Source organism: Schistocerca serialis, chromosome 5, assembly GCF_023864345.2.
Source record: "Schistocerca serialis cubense isolate TAMUIC-IGC-003099 chromosome 5, iqSchSeri2.2, whole genome shotgun sequence".
In the NCBI taxonomy this organism is placed as follows: Eukaryota; Metazoa; Arthropoda; class Insecta; order Orthoptera; family Acrididae; genus Schistocerca; species Schistocerca serialis.
Window position 1 is genome coordinate 88,781,283 of NC_064642.1, and position 14,242 is coordinate 88,795,524.

The 14,242-nt window shown below is 40.2% G+C and overlaps 1 protein-coding gene across 1 annotated transcript in view; it reads left to right on the plus strand.

The window, feature by feature from the left end:
* The first annotated feature begins 7,791 nt into the window (after positions 1-7,791).
* The window catches only part of LOC126481296 (uncharacterized), a 55,033-nt gene continuing 48,582 nt past the window's right edge, over positions 7,792-14,242 (plus strand). The window contains exon 1 of the mRNA XM_050104944.1: positions 7,792-7,844. Within this exon, the coding sequence (XP_049960901.1) occupies positions 7,827-7,844 (18 nt within the window). The 5' untranslated portion in view covers positions 7,792-7,826. The remainder of the gene's footprint in view (positions 7,845-14,242) is intronic.

Below are 14,242 nucleotides of genomic sequence, written 5' to 3' on the forward strand. Positions count from 1 at the left end.
TGAGGTGCATGGCAGTCGGTACGTCCCATTGTACCATTTCTTAGGGTTTCTATTCGTTCCATTCAAGCATGGAGCGCGGGAAGAATGAATATTTGAATACCATTGTCCGTTGTGTAATTATTCTAATCTTATCCTCGCGATCCCTGCATGAGCGATACTTAGGAGGTTGTAGTGTACTCTTAGAGCCTTCATTTAAAGCCGGTTCTTGAAACTTTGTTTGTAGATTTTCTCGGAGTAGTTTACGTCTATCATCAAGAGTCTTGTCCGCCGCTCGTGGTCTCGCGGTTGCGTTCTCGCTTCCCGAGCACGGGGTCCCGGGTTCGATTCCCGGCGGGGTCAGGAATTTTCACCTGCCTCGAGATGACTGGGTGTTTGTGTTGTCCTCATCATTTCATCATCATCCAGGAAAGTGGCGAAATTGGGCTGAGCAAAGATTGGGAAATTGTACGGGCGCTGATAACCGCGCCGTTGAGCGCCCTACAAACCAAACATCATCATCATCATCATCAAGAGTCTTCCATTTCAGTTCTTTTAGTATCTGTGACACTCTGCCACGGATCAAACAAACCGGGGACCGTTCTTGCTACCCTTATCTGTTTACTTTCAATATCTCCTGTTACTCCTACTTGGTACGGGTCCCATACACTTGAGCAATATTCTAGAACCGGTAGCTCAAGTGATTGGTAAGCAATCTCCTTTATAGACTGATTGCAGTTCCTCAGTGTTCTACCAATAAACCGCTTTATCCACGACTTAACCTATGTGATCACTCCAGTTCATATCCCTACAAAGTGTTACGATCCCAAATGTGACTCATTGATATAACAGTGATAGAATATTAGGTTTTTTCCTTTTTGTGTAGTGCACAATTCTACATTTCTGAACATTTAAAGCAAGTTGCCAATCTCTGCACCACTTTGAGATCTTATCAAGATCTGACCTAATACTTAAGTACCTTCTTTCAGACAGTACTTCATCATAGATAACTCCATCATCTGCAGGAAGTCTGAGGTTATTATTAACATCGTCTGTAAGGTCACTGATAAACAACATGAACAACAGGGGTCCCAACACACTTCCCTGGGGATACCTTAAGTTACTATTACATCTGATAATAACTCTCCATCCAAGATAACATGCTGCATTCTCCCTACCAAAAAGTCCTCAGTCCAGTCGCAAATTTCACATGAAACGCCGTATGATCGTACTTTTGGCACTAAACGTAGGTGTGGTACTGAGTTAAATGCTTTTCGGAAATCAAGAAATACAGCATCTATCAGACTGCCTTGATTCAAAGCTATCAGTGTGTCATGTAAGAAAAGTGCGAGCTGGGTTTCATATGATCAATGTTTGCGGAATCCATGCTGGTTGGCATTGAGGAGGTCATTCTGTTCGAGATATCTCATTACGTTCGAACTCAGAATATGTTCTAAGATTCTACAACAAATCGATGTCAAAGATATTGGACAGTAGTTTTGTGGATCGCTTCTACTACCCTTCTTGTGGACGGGTGTGACCTTTTTTCCCAAGAACTGGGCACAGTGTTTTGTTCGAGGCACCTACGATAGATTGTAGTTAAAAGAGGGGCTAACTTAGTCAAAATTCAGTATAGAAACTGATAGGGATTCCATCGGACCCTGGAACTTTGTTCAATTTTGACGATTTCAGCTATTTCTCAACACCACTGACACCAATATTTATTTCATTCATAGTTTCAGCGCTACAACGATTAAACTGGGGCAGTTATCCTGGGTTTTCCTTTGTAAAAGAACATTTGAAAACAGAGTTAAGCAATTCAACTTTACTTTGCTACCCTCAATTTCAGTTTCTGTCTTATTCGCTAGGAGCAGTGTTGCCATCTGTTGCTGGCTACGGGAACTGTCAACAGTGATATTGGTCTCACCCTTAAATACCCTAATGTGATATTTAGGGGTGAGACTGATGTCAATTTTGATAGTTCCCGTACCCAACAACAGACGGCATCACTTATCTCTAAGCTTTTACATTTGAGGGTTAGCGCGTTTTTCCGCGCTTGTCTTCATATGGCCAGTATGTCTTCGGATTTTGAGAAATATCATTTGACAATATCCTGCTATGGTAGTCACTGTAGAAATCACGCATTGCTCTCTTTACAGCCAAACGCGTTTCATTTTCTCTATCTATTGCTCTACAATTTGTTTTGCACCTGTTATGCAGTAATCTCTGTTTCCTTAGAAGTTTCTTTACAGTGACTGTATACCACGGAGGGCCCCTCCCATTATGAACTGTTCTACTGGACACATACCTATCCAGTGCAAGGTCAACTATTATTTTAAACTTGAGCCATAGTTCCTCTACATGCTCCTGCCCTGTGCTGAAAGTTTCAAGTTCCCTATTGAAGTATGACACTACCGATTTTTAATCTAATTAGTAAGTAAGTGTTGGTACTGCAATTCTTTTACTCTGCAAAATTTGAATGATGGTTCCACATACGGAAGTAAATTTATTCAATTTTTTGGTCCACGTCTTGGTTATTTTCGTAACTGATGATGCAGCCTAAATACATAAAATGTTTTACTTGCTCCAAGACTTTATTATTCAAGACTGTTTTAGATCTTCCTGATTGTCTGCCCTGAAAAGTCATTACTTTCGTTTTATGTACCGGCAATGTTAGGCTGTAATTTGAGGCTATCATCTGCAAAGCATAATCTAGTGTCACGATCTAAAAGAACTCCACTTATGTTCAACATTCTCCATTTACTGATGACTTCATCTACATATGTATTGAAGAGTGTTGGAGAAATACAATATTTGTTTGTGTTCATCGGCTTTATTGTTAAATTTCCCATATATCTAACAATTCCAATGTTTGTGTATAGGGTCTTAATAGCGTTTATGAGGTGAGGTGGATAACCTCGTTCAGAAATGAAATTCGACAGCACTTCTCTATTTACATTTTCGAAAGTTTTCTTAAAATCCACAAAAGTGAGATGCGTTTCTCTGTTGAACTCTCGTCTACTTTCTATAACTTGTTGCAGTGTAGATACATTATCAACAGTTGACCGCCCTTTTCTAAAACCTGATTGTTCTTGAGACATTAATTTTTCAATGATATTTTTACGTCTTGCATTCAGGATTTTGGCATAAATTTATAGCCTGAATCCAGGAGGCTTGTGCCTCGATAGCTACTAAATTTATTTTTATCCCCCTCTTAAAGATAGATATTACTTTGCCTCTCAGCCAGTCTTTAGGTATCTTCTTATTTCTCCAACACTGATTAAATATGTGACTAAGTCTTAGATACAGGAATAACCCTCCATAATGCCACAGTTCCATATTAATACTATCTAAAGCAGTGGCTTTTCTATTTTTGTAGCTTTTAGAGCTTTCGTCAGTTCTCTCATATCAATATCGTCCAGGCCTTTGGTGTTGTTTAGTTTAGGTAATCTCTGAATTAAAGTATCATCCTTCCATGATTTTTTATAATAAGCGAACCATTCGTTCTCTCCCATATTATCAACACGTATACGATCATTTTTCTTGTCTGTTGAGTGATTTCATCACTTTATAAGCGATAGTTTCTCTGCCATGCAAATCATGCTCTATGTTAATAATGAAGCGTTCCCTTGATTCTATGTGTGCTTTCTGAGTTATGCATTTCGCGTTATTTCTCTTCTCTTTGTATTCATTATACTTATTATTAGTGGGAATGTCTACGTAGGTCTTGAAAATTTCTTATTTTTCTTTAATTGCTTTTTCCATCTCCGGCGTTGAAATCGTTACTAATATACGTTTTCTGTATTTCCTTTTCTTCTCCAGAAACTCGTTATGTCTGTTCAATACCGCTGTTTTAAATTTTTCCATTATTTTTCCAAGTGGTTTACCGTTTCTAAATTTGCTACTGTTTTGTCATCCGCTTTTGATAGAGATTGGATATGGAGCAATCTTGTAAAGTATAAACTTTAAGAAGTTTTTATTCCTTTTGATTGATTGTTTTCTTTGGTTTTGCATAGAAGTCAATTACTGACACCAATAAGATGTGATCTGATGCAGTATCCACTTCTCGATAAACTGCGGTATCTCTAACCTGTCCAGGGTATCTCTAATTTGCTACCAGGTAAATTTGTGTATGTCTTTCTTCCTAAAGAAAGTATTGATAATTTTTAAATGATTAAAGGTAGCAAAATCTCTGAGTATTTTTCCGTTTTCATAACATACGTTTTCTCCAAATGTCCCTTCTATTTTTGGAATTGGAAATTTCTAATTATAGCATTGAGATCTCCCATAAGTGAAATCTATGTTTTTGTATCTCTTTAAGATCACATGTAACGGTTTGTAAAAGGCCTTGGCCGCGTCAATTTTTCCTTCTTCTGGGGCATAAATTGCTATTGTTCTTAGGATGCCTCTTGGACCTTTAATTCTAAGTAGTACAATTGGTTCATTTACGTATCCATAGTCCAGTATTTTATCCTCCCACTTTCTACGAATGTAGATGGCACCAGCTTTACTTGCTTTTTGTTCTTGCTTTACTCCACTGTAGATCATAATATACTCGTCAACATTTATAGTTCCAGATGTATTTTCTATGTTTCTATAACTGCCGCAAAATCTGTTTCCTTTCCTTTCAAATGTTTCGCTAATTCGACTTCCTTAAGAGCAGGTGGCAACTTTCCAAGCTCCATTAAACCATTTTCTCTTGTTCCTATTTGTTGCCCATGTCGTATTCAAGTAATTCGTCCTGTTTCCGAGGCTAGACGGAGTACTGAATGTGGTGCGGGTCCTTTGCAGGGTGATGGGACTGCCATTTCTGAGCTTTACCAGCCACAGTTTGTAACTGACCTAAGTAAGTATGGTACAGCATTTTCTGTGTTATACTCGTAGTTATACCACCAATAGTGTTTATTTTACATTAAGAACATATGTTTGTACATCGACTTCTTTTTGTTGTTCTACTGTGGAAATCGCAATTGTGTTAATATGACCCTTCTGTAACTGCCATTTGAAATATGGTCTTTGCTCCCCAAGAACAAAAATAAGTAAATAAATGAATGATAATAAAAAGAAGCTGGCTAGCCGCACCAGAGACACATGAAATGGAAACTTATAACTTGTTTCTGTAATTCCATCTTCTGTAAATAAAATGCGGCTGGTCGAAGATTTAAAGAAAACAGATACTAACAGCCATAATTTTATTACGCAACCAGTTTCGATGCCTCGTTGGCACCATATTCATCCCGTATACACGTAGCTAGGTGTGTCATCCAAACGTCTGTGCTATTACAGGGACTACAACGTCCAACTGGGTACAGTAGACTTCTCCGTCTAACGATAACTGTCAATTGTCAGAGGTGTAAAAGGTTCCCATCTATGGAGAAGATAATACCACAGACATTTAGATGACTTATCTAGCTACATGTGTAGGGGCCTCAAGATGGTGCCAATGAGGCACCGAAACTGGTAACTAAATAAAATAATTAATAAAATTACGGCTGCTGGTGTCTATTTTCTTCGAGACTTATAACTTGAGCCAAGGTAAAAGGTTAAGACGTACATCACATTTTGTCTTCTACATCTACATCTACGTGATCACTCTGCTATGCACAATAAAGTGCCTGGCAGAGGGTTCAATGAACAACCTTCATGCTGTCTCTCTACCGTTCCACTCTCGAACGGCACGTGGGAAACACGAGCACGTAAATTTTTCCGTGCGAGCCCTGATTTCTCTTGTTTTATGGTGATGATCATTTCTCCCTATGTAGGTGGGTGCCAACAGAATGTTTTCGCAATCGAAGGAGAAAACTGGTGATTGAAATTTCATGAGAAGATCGCGTCGCAACAAAAAACGCCTTTGTTTTAATGATTGCCACTCCAATTCACGTATCATGTCTGTGGCACTATCTCCCCTATTTCACGATGGTACAAAACGAACTGCCCTTCTTTGTACTTTTTCGATGTCATCCGTCAGTCCCACCTGATGCGGATCCCACACCGCACAGCAGTACTCCAGAATAGGGCGGACAAGCGTAGTGTAAGCAGCCTCTTTGGTAGACCTGTTGCACCTTCTAAGTGTTCTGCCAATGGATCGCAGTCTTTGGTTTGCTCTGCTCACAGTATTATCTATGTGATCGTTCCAATTTAGGTTATTTGTAATTGTAATCCCTAAGTATTTACGTGAATTTACAACCCTCAGCTTTGTGTGACTTATCGCGTAATCGAAATTTAGCTGATTTCTTTTAGTACTCATGTGAATAACTTCGCACTTTTCTTTATTCAGGGTCAATTGCCACTTTTCGCACCATGCAGATATCTTATGTAAATCATTTTGCAAGTCGTTTTTATCATCTGATGACTTTACAAGACGGTAAACGACAGCATCATCTGCAAACAGTCTAAGACGGCTACTCAAATTGTCTCCTATGTCGTTAATATAGATCAGGAACAATAGAGGACCTATAACACTTCCTTGGGGAACGCCGGATATTACTTCTGTTTTACTCGATGACTTTCCGTCCATTACTACGAACTGTGACCTTTCTGACAGGAAATCACAAATCCAGTCACACAACTGAGGCGATACTTCGTAGGCACGCAGTTTGATTAGAAGACGCTTGTGAGGAACTGTGTCGAAAGCCTTTTGGAAATCTAAAAATATGGAATCAATTTGCATCCCCTGTCGATAGCGCTTATTACTTCAGAGTATAAAGAGCTAGTTGTGTTTCCCAAGAACGATATTTTCTGAAACCGTGCTCACTATATGTCAATAAATTGTTTTCTTCGGGGTACTTCATAATGTTCGAATACAGTATATGTTCTAAAACCCTACTGCAAATCGACGTCAGTGATATATGTCAGTAATTCAGCGGATTACTTCTACTTCCCTGCCGGCCGGAGTGGCCGAGCGGTTCTAGGCGCTTCAGTCTGGAACCGCGCCACCGCTGCGGTCGCAGGTTCGAATCCTGCATCGGGCATGGATGTGTGTGATGTCCTTAGGTTAGTTAGGTTTAAGTAGTTCTAAGTTCTAGGGGACTGACGACCTCAGCTGTTAAGCCCCATAGTGTTCAGAGCCATTTGAACCATTTTTTTTCTACTTCCCTTTTTGGGTATTGGTGTGACTTGAGCAATTTTCCAGTCTTTAGGTACGTATCTTTCTGTGAGCGAGTGGTTGTATATAATTGCTAAATATGGAGCCATTTTATCAGCGTACTCTGAGAGGAACCTGACTGGTATACAATCTGGACCGGAGGCCTTGCCTTTATTAAGTGATTTAACCTGCTTTGTTACACCGAGGATATCTACTTCTATGTTTCTCATCTTGGCAGTTGTTCTTGATTGGAGTTCAGGAATATTTAGTTCTTCTTCATTGGTGAAGGAATTCATATACTAAGTGCTTTCTCATGAAATCGGATGAATGTTTCTGAAAGACCCTGTATTACGCGGTGTTCCTTTCATACTGCGAGTTGCCTATCGCTGCACTTGTGAATCACCGCCACAAAGTGACCAGACAAGTGGGTAACCCGGTGCTCCGCTAGAAGCATGGCATTGCACAGCGACCGGCAGCCCGCGGACATCCGAGCCGGCGATGGCCACTCTCGCCGCGCGCCGCGCTCCGAAAAACACGCGCTCTCGGCCGTGCTCTCCTCTGCTCTCCTCTGCTCTCCTCTCGTATTGTTGTCGGGCGGTGAGCGGCCTGCAAAAAGGCGGGCGGCGAGAGGCGCCGGCTGACGCCCCGTGGGGGTGGAGGCGGCGGCGGCGGCGGCGGGGGCGGAGCGGCTATAAAGATGGGGCACGCGCCGGCCTCCGCACACGCCTCGCAGCAGCCACGCAGTACGCACGCCTCACCACAAGACATGCGGCTCGCGACGTTTGTGAGTACCAGCCTCCACGGTCCCGGCAGTTTCTGTTGCCGCAACTAGAGTTGCGTTCTACCAAAACTACGGCTCACCAGTTTTGCTACACTACACAAATGATCTAATAATGTGGTAAATGCAAGGACTACCATTAGTACTGGTAGAAATGGTAGGGAAAGAAACATAAATGAATGTGTAAGACAGGAGCTGGGAGCCGACAACTTCTCTTTGTCTTTTTTGTTTGTTTGTTTGTTTTGCACATAATTAGAGCTGCACATAATTCGTTGTTCGTTCATTGTTCATTTTATGCTCTTACAGAATATACACTGCATTTCATAAGTAATAAAAATTAGTCGATCGTGTAACTTCTGCGCTTTTAAGTAGCCAAAACATTTACTTTTTCTGCAAGTATAGTTTACATGCACAAACATAAAAAAATATGATTATTGTTGTTATTTTGTGCTCAATAGAACGTTCTTTATCATGATCAAAGTCAAGATTATCTCGATAATATCCATAGATGCGAAAGCTTTTATATAAATTCGACGAAGTTTTGTAGCGAAGTTTGATATATTTTCGTTTTGCATTTTTGTATATTGTATTTATGTTTAAGTAATTGCGTTTTCTAGCGCCGTATGATAAATCTGTATTCTTTTCTATTATTTTTACTACAACTTTCCTCTGTTTCACGTTAACAATCAAGAGTTTTTCGAATAAAATCTGAATTAAACATCGACAATTTCAGTTTTGCTATAAATACTGTTTACATCTACATCTACATCTAAATGGTTACTCTGCAATTCACACTTAAGTGCCTGGCAGAGGGTTCATCGAACCATTTTCATACTACTTCTCTACCATTCCACTCTCGTATGACGCGTGCGAAAAAGGAACACCTAAATCCTTCCGTTCGATATCTGATTTCTCTTATTTTATTATGATGATCATTTCTCCCTACGTTGGAGGGTGTCAACAAAATATTTTCGCATTCGGAAGAGAAAGTTGGTGACTGAAATTTCGTAAATAGATCTCGCCGCAATGAAATCCACCTTTGTTCCAGTGACTGCCACCCCAACTCGCGTATCGTATCAGTGACACTTTCTCCCCTATTGCGCGATAACACGATGCAAGCTGCCCTTCTTTGCACTTTTTCGATGTCGTCCGTCAACCCTACCTGGTAACGATCCCGCCGGCCGGAGTGGCCGAGCGGTTAAAGGCGCTACAGTCTGGAACCGCACGACCGCTACGGTCGCAGGTTCGAATCCTGCCTCGGATATGGATGTGTGTGATGTCCTTAGGTTAGTTAGGTTTCAGTAGTTCTAAGTTCTAGGGGACTTATGACCACAGCAGTTGAGTCCCATAGTGCTCAGAGCCATTTGAACCATTTTGGTAACGATCCCATACCGCGCAGCAATATTCCAGCAGAGGACGGACAAGTGTAATGTAGGCTGTCTCTTTAGTGGGTTTGTCGCATCTTCTAAGTGTTCTGCCAACAAAGCGCAGTCTTTGTTTCGCCTTCCTCACAATATTTTCTATGTGGCCTTTCCAATTTAAGTTGCTCGTAATTGTAGTTCCTAGGTATTTATTCGAAAGGGCCTATGACACTACCTTGTGGAACGCCAGATATCACTTCTGTTCTACTCGATTATTTACCGTCTATCGCTACGAACTGTTACCTCTCTCAGAGGAAGTCACGAATCCAGTCACACAACTGAGACGATACTCCATATGCAAGCAATTTGATTAATAGTCGCTTGTGAGAAACGGTATCAAAACGCTTCTGGAAATCTAAAATATGGAATCGATCTGAGATCCCTTGTCGACAGCACTCATTACTTCATGGGAATAAAGAGCTAGCTGTGTTGCACAAGAACGATATTTTATGAATACGTGTTGGTTATGTATCAATAAGTCGTTTTCTTCAAGGTGATTCATAATGTTCGAGTACAGTATATGCTCCAAAATCCTACTGCAAACTGAGGTCAGTGATATTCTTAAGTAAAAGACAGGAGGATAACTACGTAAAAGAAAAAAAAATGAATCGTTTATATATCCTTATTCAGTTTGTAGCCTGTTCACCGCTTTCGGTTCCTAGGGGAATCTAGTAGTATATTGATCGCGTACGTAAAGAAAGCTATCGTTATGAGGTAACACCCTAGGTATGTAACACATCCAACGTACAGGTAAAGTGCATACGACCTTAAGTGATCAAACCTACTAGGAAAACTACCGCAATCTACACTTACTTATGGTAGTCTACGGTAGTTTTACAACTATAGCTGCAGTTGATGCATTATCATCTTACTTTCCAGAAGCTACTAGTACTGTTTCGTTATTTTTTAAACGGTCTCTTGGATAAATTTGCGCATGTATGTCTGATAGAACAGACACTGTTGACGATTCACAACTGTACGAAATACTTCGAAATTAATTCGGTGAATGCGGTATCTTTGGCATCAGCTGTATTAGGTAGCTTTCTATTACCAAATAGTGAACTTTTTTGCCGGACAGGGAGTCGAACCCGAATTTCCATTATCTTCAACAGTGCCCGTTCAGTCAGACTAGAAGGGCATGCGATGATAACAGCATTGGTCTCGAGTCCTCGTTGGCTCATTCTCCCTGTTGCGGGAATCCAAGTAATGTTGTGAGAGTTAAATGATGAATTTAATGGACTACGATAAAAGGACGTAGACGGTGTGACATACGGAAGTTTGCATCGGTCCGAGGAGCCGAAGTGGTTAAGGCGACCGACCGCGGTGAGCCGGAAATGTGGTTTCGATTCCCGGTCTGGCACAAATTTTCGTATGTCACTATTGGGTATTAGAGCTCTATCCAGTACAGCTGATGCCAAGAAATTCGCGGTAAGCGAATTAAGTCCGAAGTCTAGGATAAATGTTATGCGGATTTATTCGATGATTTCCTCTACTTCCCCTTCCTGTTTCACTCGCAGGTGGAGCGAGGGAAAAGCGACTATCAATATACCTGCGCACGAGCCCCGGCTACACGTATTTTCTCTCCGCAGTCTTTAAGTGAAATGTATGTTGGCGGCAGTAGAATCGTTCTGCAGTCAGCCGCAAAGACACATTCTCTAAATTTTATCAATAGTTTCGGCATCGTAGAGCCTGCGGCGTAATATGGGTCACAGTATGATATTTTAATGAATTGTTAATTCCTGTTAGTTGGTTAGAGTTTATTGTTCGTTCGTACTCAATGCTTGTTTCGGCGTTATGCCATTTTCTAGTACAACTTACAGTCATTATACATAGTATACATGTCGTCAAGTAGATGGTAGTTTACATAGAATATGTACAAAGGCGTACTTACGTTAAGTTGTTCATAACGTATGTACATACTGCAGCTCTGTCTCGTCGCTATTTTCTGGCTGTCTTATATTGTGAAAAATTATGTATTTTTTTGCAATGTTCGACAGCTGTTTCTATATTGACAACCTTACAGCTTGATCCAGAGATGTATGTTTAAACAGTGTGCACAAACAGCATCTCTGGATCAAGCTGTAAGGCTGTCAATGTAGAAGCAGCTGTCAAATATTACAAAAAATACGTAATCAAATGGTTCAAATGGCTCTGAGCACTATGGGGCTCAACTGCTGAGGTCATTAGTCCCCTAGAACTTAGAACTAGTTAAACCTAACTAACCTAAGGACATCACAAACATCCATGCTCGAGGCAGGATTCGAACCTGCGACCGTAGCGGTCTTGCGGTTCCAGACTGCAGCGCCTTTAACCGCACGACCACTTCGGCCGGCAAATACGTAATCAATCAAAATATAAGACAGCAAGAAAATTAGGAGCGCATAGAAATCCAGTATATAGCTAAATACGTTATAACAACGTAATGTAAGTAAAACTGTACCAAATTAATAAGCTGTCAAAATAGAACCAACTGTCAAATCTTATGAAAAACACATAATTGTTTGATATATCAGACACTAAGAAAACAGCGACCAGTCACAGATGCAGTATATAAATGAAAAACTTAACAGAAGTATACCTTTGTAAACTACCATCTAATTGATGACGTCTGTACTTTGTGTAATTATTGCAGGTTGTCCAAGAAACTGGCAATGACGCGAAATAAGCTTATAATACGATAGAATAATACACTATAAGCAGCTAACAGGAATGAACTATTCATTTCTCAACAGCGTTTCTCGAAAAGAACGTCGGCTTCCCTGCAGAGATTCCCGTTTGAAATAACGACGCATCTCCGCAACACTCGCTTATTGATCGAAGCTAACAGTAACAAATCTAGCAGCACACTTCTGAATTGCTTCGCTGTCTTCCTTTAATCCGATCTGATACGAATTACTCACTCGAACATTACTCAAGAATGGCTCCATTCGTCATCTCCTCCATAGATGAGCTACATTTCCCTAAAGTTCTCGAAATAAACCGAAGTCTACTATTTGCCTCCCCTATTACGACCTCAACGTGACCATACCAATTCGTAGCTTTGCAACGTTATTTACTCTTCCTGACTGCGACAAGCAGTACACCAACAATTATTCGAACTTTACACGGTTATTTTTCCTATTCAACTGTATTAGCCTACATTTTTTCGCATTTACAGAAAGCTGCCATTCATCACAGCGAATAGGTCGTATGGTACTTTATTTTGTTGGCAGAATTTTTTTTATGGAAACGTTATGAAGTCACGGGTCCTCCATATACTGTCAGAAATTATGTTGATATCTGTAACGGAGGACTATTACTAGCAATGTTGATTCAATTATTTCTTCGTTATTATATTATTTTATTTCTGCATCCTTCCAGCATGAAATGCTGGGTGCTATCACGTCTAAAGATGTTGCTGAACATTCTGATCTCAACGGTTTCTTTGACGACAGAATCCCTGTAGGTAGATGTATGGGATAAGATTTATGTTTATCAAAATAATCGTGTGTTTATCAGGCTGTGTTCAGCAACATCAAATTTGTCAACGTCGTTATATTTGATGTGGCATCAACGCTCTGTGCAGATTTCTGAAATCATACGTATGAACTGACTATGTGAGTGCAGTATCATTAACGTTGGTGAGTCATAGTTCCTCAGAAAACATATCTCGATATACTGCATTTGCCCAGACGCGTGGATGCAGGGTGATAAGCGTAAAGAATGTTAGCTTGAATATTGTGCCGTTTATGAAAGTGTTAGACCTTTCTCTGTCATCAATATTGAAGAATTTCAAAAGCAAGCTGAATGCATACTCTTATCCTCCTATGGAGATAAGAGTACCGAAACAACGCTCTTATTGCGTCTGTCTTAAGAATAAAATGCATTTGTATTGTAACCTCCCCACAATAATTTTGAAAAATTATGGACAATATTATTTAAGAATGCTGATGGACATGGCTCTATGCGTAACCTGCCTACAATCAAATGTACTGACAATGGCAACAAATGTGAAATTCGCAATCTGACTCAATTATAAATCCTTCAAAAAATTAAAGTCCATTCAGTGACAAGAAAATTCAATTAAACCGAAATATCGGTTTTTGGCCCTGTGTAAAACAATCAGAATTAAAGTCTTACCTCAGAACAAATGGACGTCACATATCTGCTCTTGTTGTTGCGCACCGCTTGGAGGAACTGCATTGCAAATAATAATATTCTCCTTTTTTGTGATTTTACTAAAAATTTTCTTTTAAAGAAGTGGAGTGAAATGGGAAGTGCAACGAAATCTTGAGTTCAATAAAAAATTAATTTTTTGAGAAAATGCTTTTGAAATAAAAAATTATTATTGGGAGACTTGTTGGAGAATAGTTACAATAAATAAAATTTTTCATTATCTAATGATTATATTAATTAACAGTATACCTTATTCCTCATCTTGACCAGAGTTGCCGACCGCCTACATCACACAACCGCACTGGGCTGCTACTACTGACCGACCGCTCTGCATGACGACTACAGACTGAATACTGCTCTCAACTAGACAGAGCTACAGACTCGAAACGACTGAACTGACAGACTCGCAACGACAGACTGACTGCTACTCTGCATAGCGACAACTAACTCGCAAAGACTACTACTGACTGAGAACCGCTCGCAACACTCGCGCGGTCAAGCGCATACTCTCTGGTCACAGATGCTACAATGCCTCGCCATCGCTGCTGCGTTACATACGTGTTTCAGTATTAACAACGATAAGTATGTTGGTACTTAAATCAAGGATTGGTGTATAAATACTTAGCATACACAAATACTCTTACATTTTTCCCTGAACTTCATACCTTTACCAGAAATTTCCTCACACACGTAACTTAGTTAGTTAACTTAATTAGTGACTTGGCTGTAATCAGCGAGTGCGCTATTTCATTAGCACAGAAGATGGCTCAGCCTTCCATATGGGGAGATATGAGGATTCATTATCAGAGAGCTGGAACGATAGGTTAC